This window comes from Pelecanus crispus, chromosome 3 (assembly GCF_030463565.1).
Source record: "Pelecanus crispus isolate bPelCri1 chromosome 3, bPelCri1.pri, whole genome shotgun sequence".
Lineage (NCBI taxonomy): Eukaryota > Metazoa > Chordata > Aves > Pelecaniformes > Pelecanidae > Pelecanus > Pelecanus crispus.
Genome location: NC_134645.1, coordinates 22,994,193 through 23,007,852, shown reverse-complemented (window position 1 = coordinate 23,007,852; position 13,660 = coordinate 22,994,193). Strand labels below are relative to the sequence as shown.

General features: G+C 37.5%; 1 protein-coding gene across 1 annotated transcript in view; it reads left to right on the top strand.

Moving 5' to 3' along the window:
* The window catches only part of PLD5 (phospholipase D family member 5), a 190,140-nt gene that overhangs the window by 150,700 nt on the left and 25,780 nt on the right, over positions 1-13,660 (top strand). The window contains exon 5 of the mRNA XM_075708055.1: positions 2,704-2,831. Within this exon, the coding sequence (XP_075564170.1) occupies positions 2,704-2,831 (128 nt within the window). The remainder of the gene's footprint in view (positions 1-2,703; positions 2,832-13,660) is intronic.

Here is a 13,660-nt window from a genome sequence, read left to right as displayed (position 1 = left end):
CTTCCCACATCGAAGAAAAAATACCCAAAGAAGTCTTTTTTTTCCTGTGGAAAGGGGTCAATCTGGCCCAGCCTTTACAATGCACAATTTTATGGGGCAGGCAAATCCACTTGAGTTTTAAGTGACAGCACTGGTTTTCTCTAAGATCTCACCCTGCAGTTTAATCTTCAGTGAGACAAAATTGTTAGATTTATTTTTTAAGAATCTGGCATCTCTATTAGCAATCAAGCCTACAAATTGTGCCTTCTGGTTGAACTCAGTAGACCCACAGCTTTATGTAATTGAGACTGCAGCATGATAAGAGTTCTGTTATGGCTTCACATATTGATCAGTCCAATTTAATTTCCTCATGGGACCTGGACCATGCTAGGGATGATGGATTGTGTTGAAGGCCTGATAAGCCTATTTTAACAAAACATCTCAAGGGCTTCTGGAACAGAGGCAATTACCAATACTGAAGCATGTTTCCTTTCATCAAAAGTTAAGGGCTCATTAATAGGCTGCACAGCAGCTGCTGTTTGCAACACACGACTTTTTTTTAATTAACTTGGAGATAGTTTCCTCAGCCTTATGAGTTGGCTGTTTCCAGAAGGAAAAGAAATTGGATTCCAGGTTTTGATTTTAATGGTATGTGTGATAGTAGTATCTCCTGCACTGCTATATTTGATATTTTGGTAATTGAAGCCTAGATTATATTTTAGAGTGATAGTCCCATCCCACTGCTTATGCCCATGTCTAAACTGCCCATGCCCACAAATCTGGGTGTTTTAAAACTTTTGAATTTTGTGTCAGGTTACTGACAATGTCTGCTATTTTTAACGTTAGTATTACTGGTTAAATAGTCTCCTGTTGTAAATTTGGCAATCAGCATTTTTGTTCAGCATTGGATATTTCAAAAATGTTTTTAAACTGCGTTTATTTTAGGCTCTCAGTTATGAGAAGGAAGCTCATTGTTGCTTCAGAGTGTTTTACTTTTCCTATACAAAAATCCTAACATTTCATTTATCACTTATTTGATGTAGGTGTGTTGTGGGTGTTAAATTCATACTGCTATTTAATGTTGCAAATTGGATGTATGGAAAGAAAATATGATCGAGGCAAACTGCTGTGTTAAACTTGATTTTAAACAATTTTCAGATAAGCAGCTAGAAGTTTAGCACCTTACATAATTGTTTTCTTTAGCTAGTAGGTGTTGCTTTTGGTTTGTTTATTCATCAGAAAACAATTTAAACCACTTAACACCTGCTATTGTGTTTTCTGATTTCTTTTCAATTTCACACACATTATCTCATTAATTAACACAGTTCTGCTCATTAATGCATGGATCGAAAGTCAGTAGCAACAAGTTCCAAGGAAAATTAGAAAATACCTTTGTTTCTAAGCATAGATGGATGTGGATAGGTGACACCTAGAAAAAATTGGAAAGGTTACTGGTTTGCAGCAAATGTAATTGTACAAAGAACCAAATTCTGTAACTTGCTCAAAATCCTATGTTGCATGTTTGGCACTTCATGAAAAGTGGCACCTTACCCTATTTTTCTTCTTCTCTTGATGTCTGAACTCCTAGAATCATTTGTTCAAGTGAGAATTACAGTTTTCATAATAAAAAAGAAATATTTAGCACTAGTAACTGTTGCTTAAAATTGCAAGTGTTTCTTAGGAGGTCAGAAGTAGGAAGGTAGATGAAGAGAAATATATTTTAGTTCTCTAGGTGTCCTGGAATTCTTTTGAGGTTGTGACTCATATGCAACCATTACTGGAATTCATGGTACTGAAGATCCCATGAATGTTTAATGGGAAATGGCTGGTACTGTTACAGCCCTCCAGGCTGCTGTTTACTGTCGCTTCTCTTCCACAGTTACTGTCATGACTAAAATGTGAAGATGAGTGGGTTATTTTAAATTACCTTCAGCAATGATTAATTCAGATTAATCACCTAATCTTACAAACACTGGAGCACTGAAAGAACAATAATGACGTGAGAAATCCCCTAAACTCACCTAATATTAAGTATATTCTGGATTTAGTCCTGCAAACACACTGATGGGGCCAATTCAGACATTCCTACTGATGTGATGGAGCCAGCGTGCTTTTACCCAACAAATAGCTCATTTGATTTCAGTGGCCTATAATCCTTATTAAAACTGTGCAGTTCTAAGTGGTAGGTTGAATGTCACTTCGCTTACTTCCTCACTCCTTAATTCTCCACCCATGTTCCCCTTGTCAGGGTCTGTTCCATGCGACAGCCCACCTGCTCGAACAATTGCACAGGGCAAAGGAGCAGAGTCTGCTTTTCAGCAAGGGGTTGTAATTGGGTTCATATTTTAAAGGTCATTATTATAATATGTAGCAAGTCTGAGTTACAGAATAGACCTTTAAAAATAAACTATTTTTAGGAACATACAGTGGTGGAAAAAAGTAGCAATTACTTGGTTCTAAAATGGAAGAAAATTAAGTAAATAGTATAATGTATGGGAATGTTCCCTATAGCTGCTGTTCTGGAATATATGTTATTTAAGGTCTTAAATAGTAGGACAGTAGCACTGTTTATTATTGATTTTAAACCTTAATGGTATGTTTAATTACATCCCTTACTAGTCTTGGAAGGTGAGGCCCTGAAATATGAAGTTGTTTCTTTTTTTAATAATGTAAATTATGTTATTTTAAACAATGCTATTTATTATTGTATCGTTAAATCTCTAGGTGCTGAAGTGTTGTATATGAACATGTCAGCATACAATGAAGGTCGGCTTCAGTCATCTTTCTGGATTGTTGATAAACAACACGTGTACATTGGCAGTGCCAGCCTAGACTGGAGATCGTTGGGACAGGTAATTTAATTGAAAAAGTAATCCTATGCCCTTTGAGGGTATAATGAGGAAAAAAAAGTAATGTTTTGAGTCCAGCAAGTGGAGATGGATAGCTTTCTTTTTCTGATAGTTTGCTGGCAAAAGTGCCAGAATCACAAATTGTGCTGCCACAGTTTTGATGACTCTTCTGTGTCGGCAAAAGTATATGACTATAAATTTTATTTCTTTTCATTGGAATAGCTATCCTCAACAGTTATGCTTTGGGTTAAATTTTAAAAAAATGTGATTGCCTTTATTGATTTCTGTGATGATTTTGTTGTTTGAAGATTCTAAGTTCTGGTTTACTTATTTAAAAAAAAAAAAGTGAGCAAATCTGAAATACCCATGACCTTTGGGGAGGGAAAGATTTATGGGTACAGAAATTCACATAGCATAATGTTTTTGAAGGTTGTACATATTAGAGAGAATTTGGTACTTTGATTCCTCATAAACATGAGAGTTGAAGGAGGTACACTAAGGCCTCTGCCAACAACCAGTCCTGAGGACTTTCTACATTCTACAACCATTTTGAAGTAATTAATCAGTAATGCAGCTTATTTGCCTTCTTGCAGGTATCTGTAGCTTTTTTTCTTTCCGCAACAGTCTCAGGATTATTAAGAGCTGTGATGTTAATTTTTGCTCCTTACTTAGTGTGAGCCTACTGTTGGTCATATTCAGGGAGTGGAACCTGTGATTTTCAGATCTCAGTGATTGAAATGCACAACAGAGGGAAAAAAGCAGCAGTCCTAAGGAGTTATTAGTTGCAGTAAAAAAAGCTTGCTTTCTAAATATGAGCAGAATCTCAGAAACACATGAATAATTTTGAGTGTAGGTTCTACTGATTTTGTAAAGAAGAAGGGGTGTGTTGGGTGTGTTGAAGTTTTTAAGGTTTGTTTTGAGCTAAGAGACTGAAAGTCTGAATAAAAACAAATCAACCATTTTAGTAAAGAAAGAGTGAATAAATAGATTTTTGATGTTCCTGTGTGTATTCATTTACTTAAAAGGTAACTTTTTGAATGTTTACAAAGGAATCTGGAAAACTGGTAGAAGAGAGGATGTTGTTAGCAAACCAGGGAAAGTCTTGGCCAAGAGGATGTTGTATTTTTAGTCAATGTAAGAACATATAGTTTGGGCTTTTGGACAGTTTAGAAATCAAATGTTTATACAGTGTCTGTGCCTCATGAGATAAACTGTTCATATGTCATAACAAAATAGCTTTTCACAGAACTATTTAGCTTATAAATAGCTTAGCTTTGAAGTCTCTTCTAATTGGGGTTTTGAGTACCCGTGAAAATAATAAATGTAGAGAAAAGCAGCACATGTACCACACAGATTATTATATTATTTTAATGATTGTTTTTATGATCGTCATCACAGATGCTACAATTCCTTACAGCTTTGGTCTTCTAATACTGAAGTAAATCTTAACTCTTGTAACATACCTACGTTAAACTTTGATGCCACTTCTTTGTGGGCCAGTGTTTCAAATGTGATTCCTCACTGTTAATTTTATCACTCTCTTTTCTGCATGCATTTGGACATTTTTTTTTGTCTTAATGTCATATAACAGTATATTTTTATATGTAGTGATAAGATGAAGCTCAGAAGAATGTTTGTACAGAGCAAAAAGAAACCTCTCTGAACTGCAGTTAAAGAGGATCTGCTTTCAATTAGTTGAGAAATGTATGCTGGGGTTTCAGAAGAGCCTAAGGAAATTAGATGCTTGGCTCCTGTTGACATCAGGTATTGAGTATCCAATTCCCTTACCCCAGAGTTAAAGGTTAATTAATCAGGGCAGCTGTCAAAGAGATCTGATATGCAGTCCTAAAATAATAATCTGTCTTGAACTTTTCTTTTCACATAAGAGGCAAAATAAGCACAGAACTCTGTCATTTTATTCTGAGTGCTTTCCTCAAGGAAAACGCTTTGCGCATGCATGGGACCTAATCTTAAAATCCACAGTGAGCCAAGCCCTCACTAGGGAAATGCATCTCCCATGGGTTCTTGTTATCAGAGCCCCAGAGTAGCTGCAAATGAGAGATGAGGTCCCTCTCCTCTCCCTCTCCCCTCCTCCTAAATGAGCAAAGACTGAGTTTAACTGGGAAATAGCGGATCAGATAGTTCCAGGCCTGTCCTTGCGCTTGCACTGCCTGCAGTAGCAGGGTAGGGCTTCTGCAGTTTTGCAGCGCGCGATGTCACTGCGCATTTCCTGTTACATCCTGGTTTACCTGCCGGGAAAGGACCATGAAAAGGCAGACTGGGCTGCTTATTAGTCACATACAGTCTCTTTAAAAGATCATCTGACTTTTAGAGTAACAGAACTGTGGTTATTGAATCAGCAAACCACCTCAGCCAGTATTACTAGATCTTGACAGCAAACCACAGAATAAAGTAGGTCTCTGCTGTTCTAGAAACATATGGTACTTTGGCCTATCAAGCACAGCAGTTGTCTTCTCACTCAAATAAAACATTCAGTATGAGTCAGTCACCTCGTAGTTAACGTCTCGTTATTCAGCAGCACAGTTCCAGTGTAAATTATGTGAGTGCCTCCAGTTTCACATCTAATAACACCTAAAATGCAATGAAAAGCTCAAGATTTTAACGGTGCATCGTTGTCATATCCTTTCACATGCCTTTCCCTGTATTTTCTACATGTATGTTTATTGCTTCCTCTGTACTGAACCTTCGTATACATTCAGGCCAGTACACTGCGTAATTCATATAGCAGCACGTGCCTGCTTCGCTGGTGTGGCAGTTGCACTAGAGATGCAGTAGGTCTCTACAGTGTTTCACCCTGGTCTATAGTCTCAGAGCCTTCCTACCTCTTGCTTGCTCAGGGCCTAAAGATGTAGAAACACTTCTGTGTCATAGCGGTACAGAGCATTTAACATACAGCAGCTCAGCACACTAGACAATATTTATGCAAGGTTACTGTGGTAGATATGACTGGATTTTATTGCTATTTTGTCCTTTTGCAGGGGGATTTAAAAAAAAAAAAAAAAGTCTGTTAGCATCAGTCTTCTCTTGGGAGCCTGAGTCTAAAGCTGAAATAGTAATTTAATGTTTAACAGCTCCTTAGAAAACAACATCAGGACTTACATGTCCAAAGGTGTCAGCTTTGTTTTTACAGTCTTTGTGGAGAATTCTTCTCTTTATAAGCTAGACACTAGAAATCAATCTTATATAAGGCTTCCTGAGTTTTGTTGCCATTTTCTTGACTTGCCAGCACTGACAAGAAGCAATACCAGTATTTCCTTTAAAAGTAAATTTTCTGTGTCAAGGAGAGATTTTCATATGCTGCATATATTACTTAGGGAATAACCTCTGAAGTTGCATATATCCTTGTGACTTCACTGTCAAAGTTTTAATACTTGCCAGAGTCTCAGCTTTGAAATTATGGGCAAGCTGACAGCACATCAGTACTTTTCAAGTAAAACTGTATTTCAGTGAGGTTGCAAGTTTGCCAAAATGCTAATATTTTTTGCTGAAATAATCTATGCCAGCTATCTGCTTCAGTCTGAAATCAAACACCACAGGCAAATGAAAAATACTGTTTAGACTCCCTGAAAACAAAATTTTACAAAAATTAGATGTTTTTCATTCACAGTGAAATATTTTTATATTTTCTTTAAACAGGTCTAGATTTTGTCAGGGATGCATCTTTTTCTGTTGTTATCAATATGTGGCAAATATTGCCCAATTACATAACCCGTTGAAAATTCTGGGTTATGAACAGCCAGAGTTTTTACCACTTTCTGAGATATAGTAAGCTGTGTATATTCTTATCAGTGAAATTTTCTTTCTACTGATTGAGTTTCTTTCTGGGAAATTTTTATAAACTGATAAAATGATGCAAAAACTATAAACGAGTCTTACAGGTTTACCAGCTTGATGAAAGACACCTGGAGAGATGGTATCCTGTTCTTTGTGGTGCCATTCTGCCTTCAAAATGTGATTTTGGGAGGGGAGGTGGTGGGGGGTGGTACTAGAAGAGGAAAATGATGAAGATAAAATTTTAAATCACATTTTGAACTTTTTATTTCATATAGGAGAGATCTATGTGATCAGCTGTACAACTTCCATCTTCCACTTCACTGACACGCATTTGTTAATGGATGCAATTGATAAAGTATTTCCTCAGAGTTCCCAGGCTCTCACCTACTAAGAAGTTAGTCTTGTAACCATCGAACAATCCAAGCAACATCTTTGGGCCATAGCTGTGCAACATACTGAAGTATAAGATAACAACATGTTGAAGTCTATTTTTATTCAGCAAAACGTGCATCTATGTTAAAATGTTTGGCTGAAAAGGAATTCACTCAAATATGCCTAAAATTAGGTACATATACTGATTAATTTTTACCTGCGGTTTGAACTAATAACAATCGAGGTGGGTGTGGTGCTGTAGTCTAGTTTCTAGTTCCTTGACCAGTTAGCTTATTAATGTATTTAAATAAAAGAAATTAGTTATATAAAATTATTATAATCCATAATATTAATGCAGAGCAAGAGCTAAGAAAAAGTGTCATATATTTCTTTTGTTCCATGACTCCCTCCAATATCTCCAGCAAAGCTTGAAAATGCATTTAGCTCCTTAATTCTGTTAAGGAGCATGAGGTTTGTAGTACAGACAGAACCTTTAATCAGCACAAGAAACACTTCTGGAGCTCTTCATGCTAACAACATTTTTGGAAAAGCTTTATTCGCACATGAATAATTTAATTCAGTGGGCAAACAACTGTAATGGATTAGTTGAACCACTTCAGAAAAATACGTTTATGTGGAACAAATAATCAGCCCTTGGAAAATTCTGTTACTGAAAATTATTGAAACAAATAAAATTAATCCCATTGTTTTCACTGGAAGTGGAATCAGGCTAATATTAAATACTCTTGTAGGTAAAAAAATAGTTTAAATCATGAATATTAACAGGTAGCAGGTAGTTGGGTGTATGTATGGGGGTTAGTGTCCAAATCTGAATGTTCGAGCTCTCAAGAAGAAGAAGCCTGCTGCTTGCTCCCTGTAATTGTTCGAGTCTGGCTGTAAACTTCTGGACTAAATGAAAGTCACATTGTTCAAGTCTGGTTGTAAACTTCTGGACTAAATGAAAGTCACATGTCCGGAGTCCTCCAGTCACTGAAGAGACATGAGACACAACTACCAGTTAGGAGGCTGCTCACACCTTGTGCTTATGCATGGAAGCTGTTTAGACTGGGGTAAAAGTGAGTGTTGGCGTGCCAAAAAATAAGGAGTGCCAGAAAGAAGTGGTCTTGGAAAAAAGCGGGGGGCCCAAAAAGAAGAAGGTGATGTTCCTGGGTGGAGGAAGGATCCTGAAAGTGCGGGAGATCCTGGAGAACAGGGAGCTGTGAGGAGATGGAGGCCAGGGGATGTACCAGGGACACTGGCTGGTGGTGCCTGAGACAGGTAATGGTGAGCAGCCACACAGCAGGGACAGACCAGACTTTCTGCTCTAGCATCCCTAGCATACCTGCAGAGAGGGAAGGTAGGGCTGGCAAGTAGTTACAAAAGCTCTCATCTCTTTGATTCTTAAACCACAATATCCAGATCCACTGTGGGTAGTCATTTACTCTGTCCTGCCTGTGACATCTTAAAAGTATTATCTCTAAAAGTCCCACTTAAATTTTGGCTCAGCTGATGTCGAGGAAAAGTTCCTAAGGACAGCCATGATTTCTCTCTTAGTTAGCTGTGGAAAAACTGCTAGCAGAGGATTTTTATTTTTAAGATGCCTCTTAAGTCCATACATTTTCTGGATTGTTCATTCTTCTGGTTGTTTTAAATTCAGACCAGTTTATGCCGAATGGCTGTAAGATGTAATTTTTTAAGGACAAAAACCAACCAAGCTGGAAAGCATACTTTTTTTTAAGGCCAAAAAACCAACCATGTGAATTTGTTCTCATTTTTCCACTTATTTTATGTCTCTGTTGGATTCCTTGTGTGATATGTTTCACCAATACAAAATAAAACTTCAGAAAGACATTTGATTTCTCTTCATCTTAAAAATCTATCAGAAGGAGGGCTGGAAAAATAATATCTGTTGTCTTCACTCATGTATTTATTTATGAAGACATATTAATTCTTGGTAAATTAGGCTTGGTCTTATGAGTAGAATTTTTTGACCTTGCTTCTTTCATGAAATGTGTTCAGGCAATGTTTTGAATAGCAGAAGTTTATCTAATCATCTCTGTTGCAAAGGATCAATGATTTGTTCTTGCTGATGCTCAGCAGTGCCTTGGAGCACTTCTAAAGCGTCCCGTGTGACAGCTGGGTATCTGACAGGACTACTAAACAACAGTATTTCTTTTTCAGGCAGTTTCCTCTCTGTCCTCCTCTTACTCTCTTGTTGTTATAAGTTAGAAACCGCTGATCATATCTACATAGTTTAAGGTAATTAGAAAATTAGATAAACTGTCCCAACATTGTTTATTGGGTTGGAAACCATTACCTGTTTTATCCAAGTTAGGTTTTTACTTGATACACATGAAAGGTTAAATAAATACACAGGAGGGCCAAAATACTGGAGAAGGTAAGACGTGTGACTGTGTGAATGAGAAACCCTCTATGGACTACTTTTTTTATTATTATGTAAAACGTACTTATGTCTCTTTAGGATTGACTCCTACAGTATGTGAAAATTGTAACAATTATGAATTATCAGTTACATTTGAAGAATAATAAATAAGTTGCCCAATTAATTTATTCTGTTAATAATCCTGTTGAATCAACAGTCAAATTAGCTGTGTGAGATGTTAAGAGAGCTATAACAATTAATTATTCCAAAAAGCTTTATTAAGCATCTGTAGATACGGTAGATAAGCAAGTTTATGTTTTTTTCTGATAAACATGAATAATCTAGTGCATACTTACAGTGAAAGTATATTGGATTCTGAATTTTCTGAAATTAAGAACCCTATAGTTATTAGGAAAAAAAAAGGGGGGGGGGGGGGGAACCCAAGCCAAGAAACCTGTCAGTCAAAAGATGTACTTTTTGCATGTGTCAATTTTAAGTAAAAACTATCGAGCCAGTATTTAATTTGTTTTAATATGAATTAGTTTTTTGGACTCAGCTATAGGAAGGCTTGCAGCAGGATGGCTGCAGGAGCACTTGAATGTTGCTGCGTGTCTTCCTTGTTACCACCAGTGGCAGCACAGAACTGGATTGAGAGATCCTGGGGGTTTCAATTTAGCTGTTCAGGCTCTCCTCACTATAACATAGAAAAAGGGAGACAAAAGCAGCAGTTAGAATTCTTCTCTACCACCTTCTCCTCCTCTTGTCTTCTGTGATAAACAGACCTCTTTTTCTTCCTACTCTGAGACGACAAAAATTGGGAGATTAATACGGTATCTCAGCTATTGAAAGCTACATCTAAAAGGGCAGTTTTGGGGCAATTTGAGATTATGGGAATATTGGAGGAGCAGCCCTTTGATTGCTTGTGGGGGGTAAAATCAATTGGAAGCAATCCATGTGGTTCTTTACTCAAAAGTCTCATCCCAGTTATATTGAAAAGACTCATGCGGATTAATTGCAGCTTGAAGGCAGCACTTAGTGATGCAACCCATCTTGGGATTATTCCTTCTTCTCTTGGTCTCCATTTCTGGTGCTACAGATCCAAATCAAAACTTTCCCAAAATTCAGAAAGCTGTGGAACACTGCCAGGAGAAAATGCAACCCATGCTTCTTTTTACATATCTCTCTCAGGGAAAGAGAAATGATCATTTCCTCAAAAGTATATTCTTGAAAATGGTGGTTTCTATTTATTTGTGCGATCAAAATTGTTCTCCCACAAAAGCAATATGTAATAAATACTAGGCTTCTATATACTTCAAACTACATCATGATGATATAACTTGTTTCCAGTTTCCCCCAGAACTTGCTATCATGGAGCCAGCTCTCCAAACTGATCACTGAAACAGGATCTGCACGTTTGCAATTTCTGTTAATGACAGTTACATCCTATCTTTACAGAACTGCATGGAGCAAAAAGCATGCTGTAATCAGCCAGTCATTTTTTTGAACTTTTATCTAAATGGGTCTCTTGAAGTTATGTAAGGGTGCATCTGGTCCTTTTGAGATAAGATACCTTGTCTGACAGTTAGAATTACATCTTTTCACTCAAGCAAAAGATATATTGAGAGTTTCCATTTGATATAATGTTCTTCTAGTATGAACTATAGTTATGTCCCTAATGTGCACTTTAGGCCATTGCCAGTCCTTGCCATCCTCTTCTAATAATTTGCTTAATTTTCTTACTTTCCCAATGGTGTTCAGTATCTTATCGCTATTAGTAAATTGACCAGAGTCTCAAGTGTCCTATAACATGAAACAAGGCTCTTTCAACTTCGTCATCCACAGAGGTTCAATCAAGCTCAGATGGGTAAATATTAGACTGAAAGTACACACAACATAATACCAGTATATTCTGTCTAAATTCATATTTTTGTGTTAAATAATACCTCTTATATATGACAAAGAATATCTGCTTCTAAAAAGATTTGATATATTGCTAGCCATGTGATCCAATCCTTAAAAAAAGTCAAGTTGCTAATCTGATTTATTTCAATGGGATTATTTCTAGAACTAGCTAATGTTATAAATAAAATATAAAAGTGCAACCCAGATCTTCAAGCACAGGTGAATGAGTCAAGATGTGAAGGAAACAGGTCTAAGTAGATATTACAGAGCTGTATTGACAATTAAATACTTTTTTGTGTGTTTTTATTTCTAGCTGCGTAGAAAGCTAGTTGGATTGTCAAAACTCTCCTGTGATGCTATTACAGCTTGTCCTTCAAAAGACAGGCTGAAAAATATGATTTTCACTAAGAGCTTTTGGCTATGGTCTCCATCTTTGACCAAATCTAGAACAGTTTGATGACTGTTACCTGTCTCCAAAATAGCAGCTTATTTTTTTTCTTTCCTCTTTTTTTGGTGCTGGGGCAGGGGGAGGAAGATGTGTTGCTCTTGGAAATGTGCAGAACCCGCAGTATGCATTGATCATGGTGTAAAGTTTGTATTTTTGGAAGTCTGATGTTTTGTTTTATTCTTTAGCTGAGACAGGCCACTTTTTCTCTGTTACATCCAGTAGAATCAGGAGAGTCAGCATTGCCCATTAGGCTTATTCTGCTTGAAATTTAATATCTGACTGTCCAGTATTTCAAATGAATCTCAGTGAACCAAATGGGCTGTTTGTCTCTTGCTAACATTGCTGCGCACTGCTAACAGAGAGCTGGGTAAAGCCGGACCAGAACGTGGGTAATGTGGCTGCTACGCTTCTGTTCTGCATGTACTTCTGTTACTGCCTGGTAGTGCTCTTGGTTCCTCCTTACTCCTGTGGGCTTCTGGTTTTGTGATCTAGTGATTGAAAACAGCATGGGGCTGTATATTTGCCTTGCACTTGGAGGCAAAAAGACTTCTCATATCTCCCCAGCTTGGCTAGTTTCTCTGGATGCAGAGCCGATTCCCAGCTCCGAGGTGCTAAGAAGCTATTCCTGTTTATCATACTTCTCCCACTGTTGTGCTCCATTCCTACATGCATCATCCGCATTATGTGTTTGTATTTGGTGTAAGAGAGGGCAAAATACAGCTTGCTGCATATTTTTATTTCATTTCTGTTGACTGTAGGAGTATGTTCATTACTCTGACCTCTGAAATTACAGATCTATTTTCTTCTCATGATTGTTTTCAGTTGCTGTAAAAGTTCTGTGGAACAGGTTTACCTACCTGTTTACAAAAAAATTTAAATCAATAAATAATAAATCTGCAGAGCAAAATGATGGAATATCCAGTTTGAACAGATAAACTCACTTCTTTCCAAAGCAGCATGAGATATTCAGGTAGTTGAATCTCCACAATCCAAAGGAAAAGAGGAAGTTCTTTCTCCAGTAAAACTAACCTCATAATCGTTTGCTTGCTTTTTAATACTTGCCATGCCATCACTGCATCTTAAAATAATTAAGAGTTGTAGAAGATCTTGCAAAGAGTGTGTCTGGTTCTGGTTTATGCATGGTCCCTCAGAGACTTGACAAATACCAGTGCATTAGGATTATCAGACTCGAGAGTTTTGGATGGGTTCTAGAAGTGTTTATGGAACTGGAGGCATGCAGGAACTTGATGGCAGAACACATACTGTACACCACCACACAGAGGATAGAAAATCATCCATACAAGTGTGTGTAAAACTAGAGATGACTTTAAAGACCCTTACTGCTATCTTGAAGCAAAGAGGCAGGCAGTGTGGTGCATAGACAGCACTGGTGAGATGTGCTTGCATGAGTCCATGGCCTACAGTAGCCTAAGAGTGAAGCTATTGAAATTTGCAAAAACTGTTTGGGAAGATCTTCCAGAAACTGTATCACAAATAGTGTGCCAGGCAGTTGTCTTGCCTTTAAAAAAAAGAAATTTAAAAAAAGGCATTGGTCACAGTGATAAGAATGGTTTCCAGGCACACCTTTAATAAGGCCTGTGTGCAGTGATCAGTAAAGCAGGAAGGGCTCAATTTGAATTTATAGATCCTCCAACCAATTGCACTTAGAAATGTAAGTCCTGTAGTTTCATTTGTGTTGTGGTCATTAAGAAACCCTGAAATAGTAAGGCGTGCTGAGGCGGCAATGTGTATTAATGTAGGTGCTGCACTAGAGTGGTTTTATGGTTTCTTCACCGGAGCTGGCTTGCAGACAGCCTGCAAAAAGTGGGGGCAGCAGAACTTGACCTGTTTTCACCTATCTGTCCTGCCCACTGCTGTTCTCAAGTCCGTGCCAGATTGCATGGACAGGGTGAAAGTGTTTGCACTTCTGTG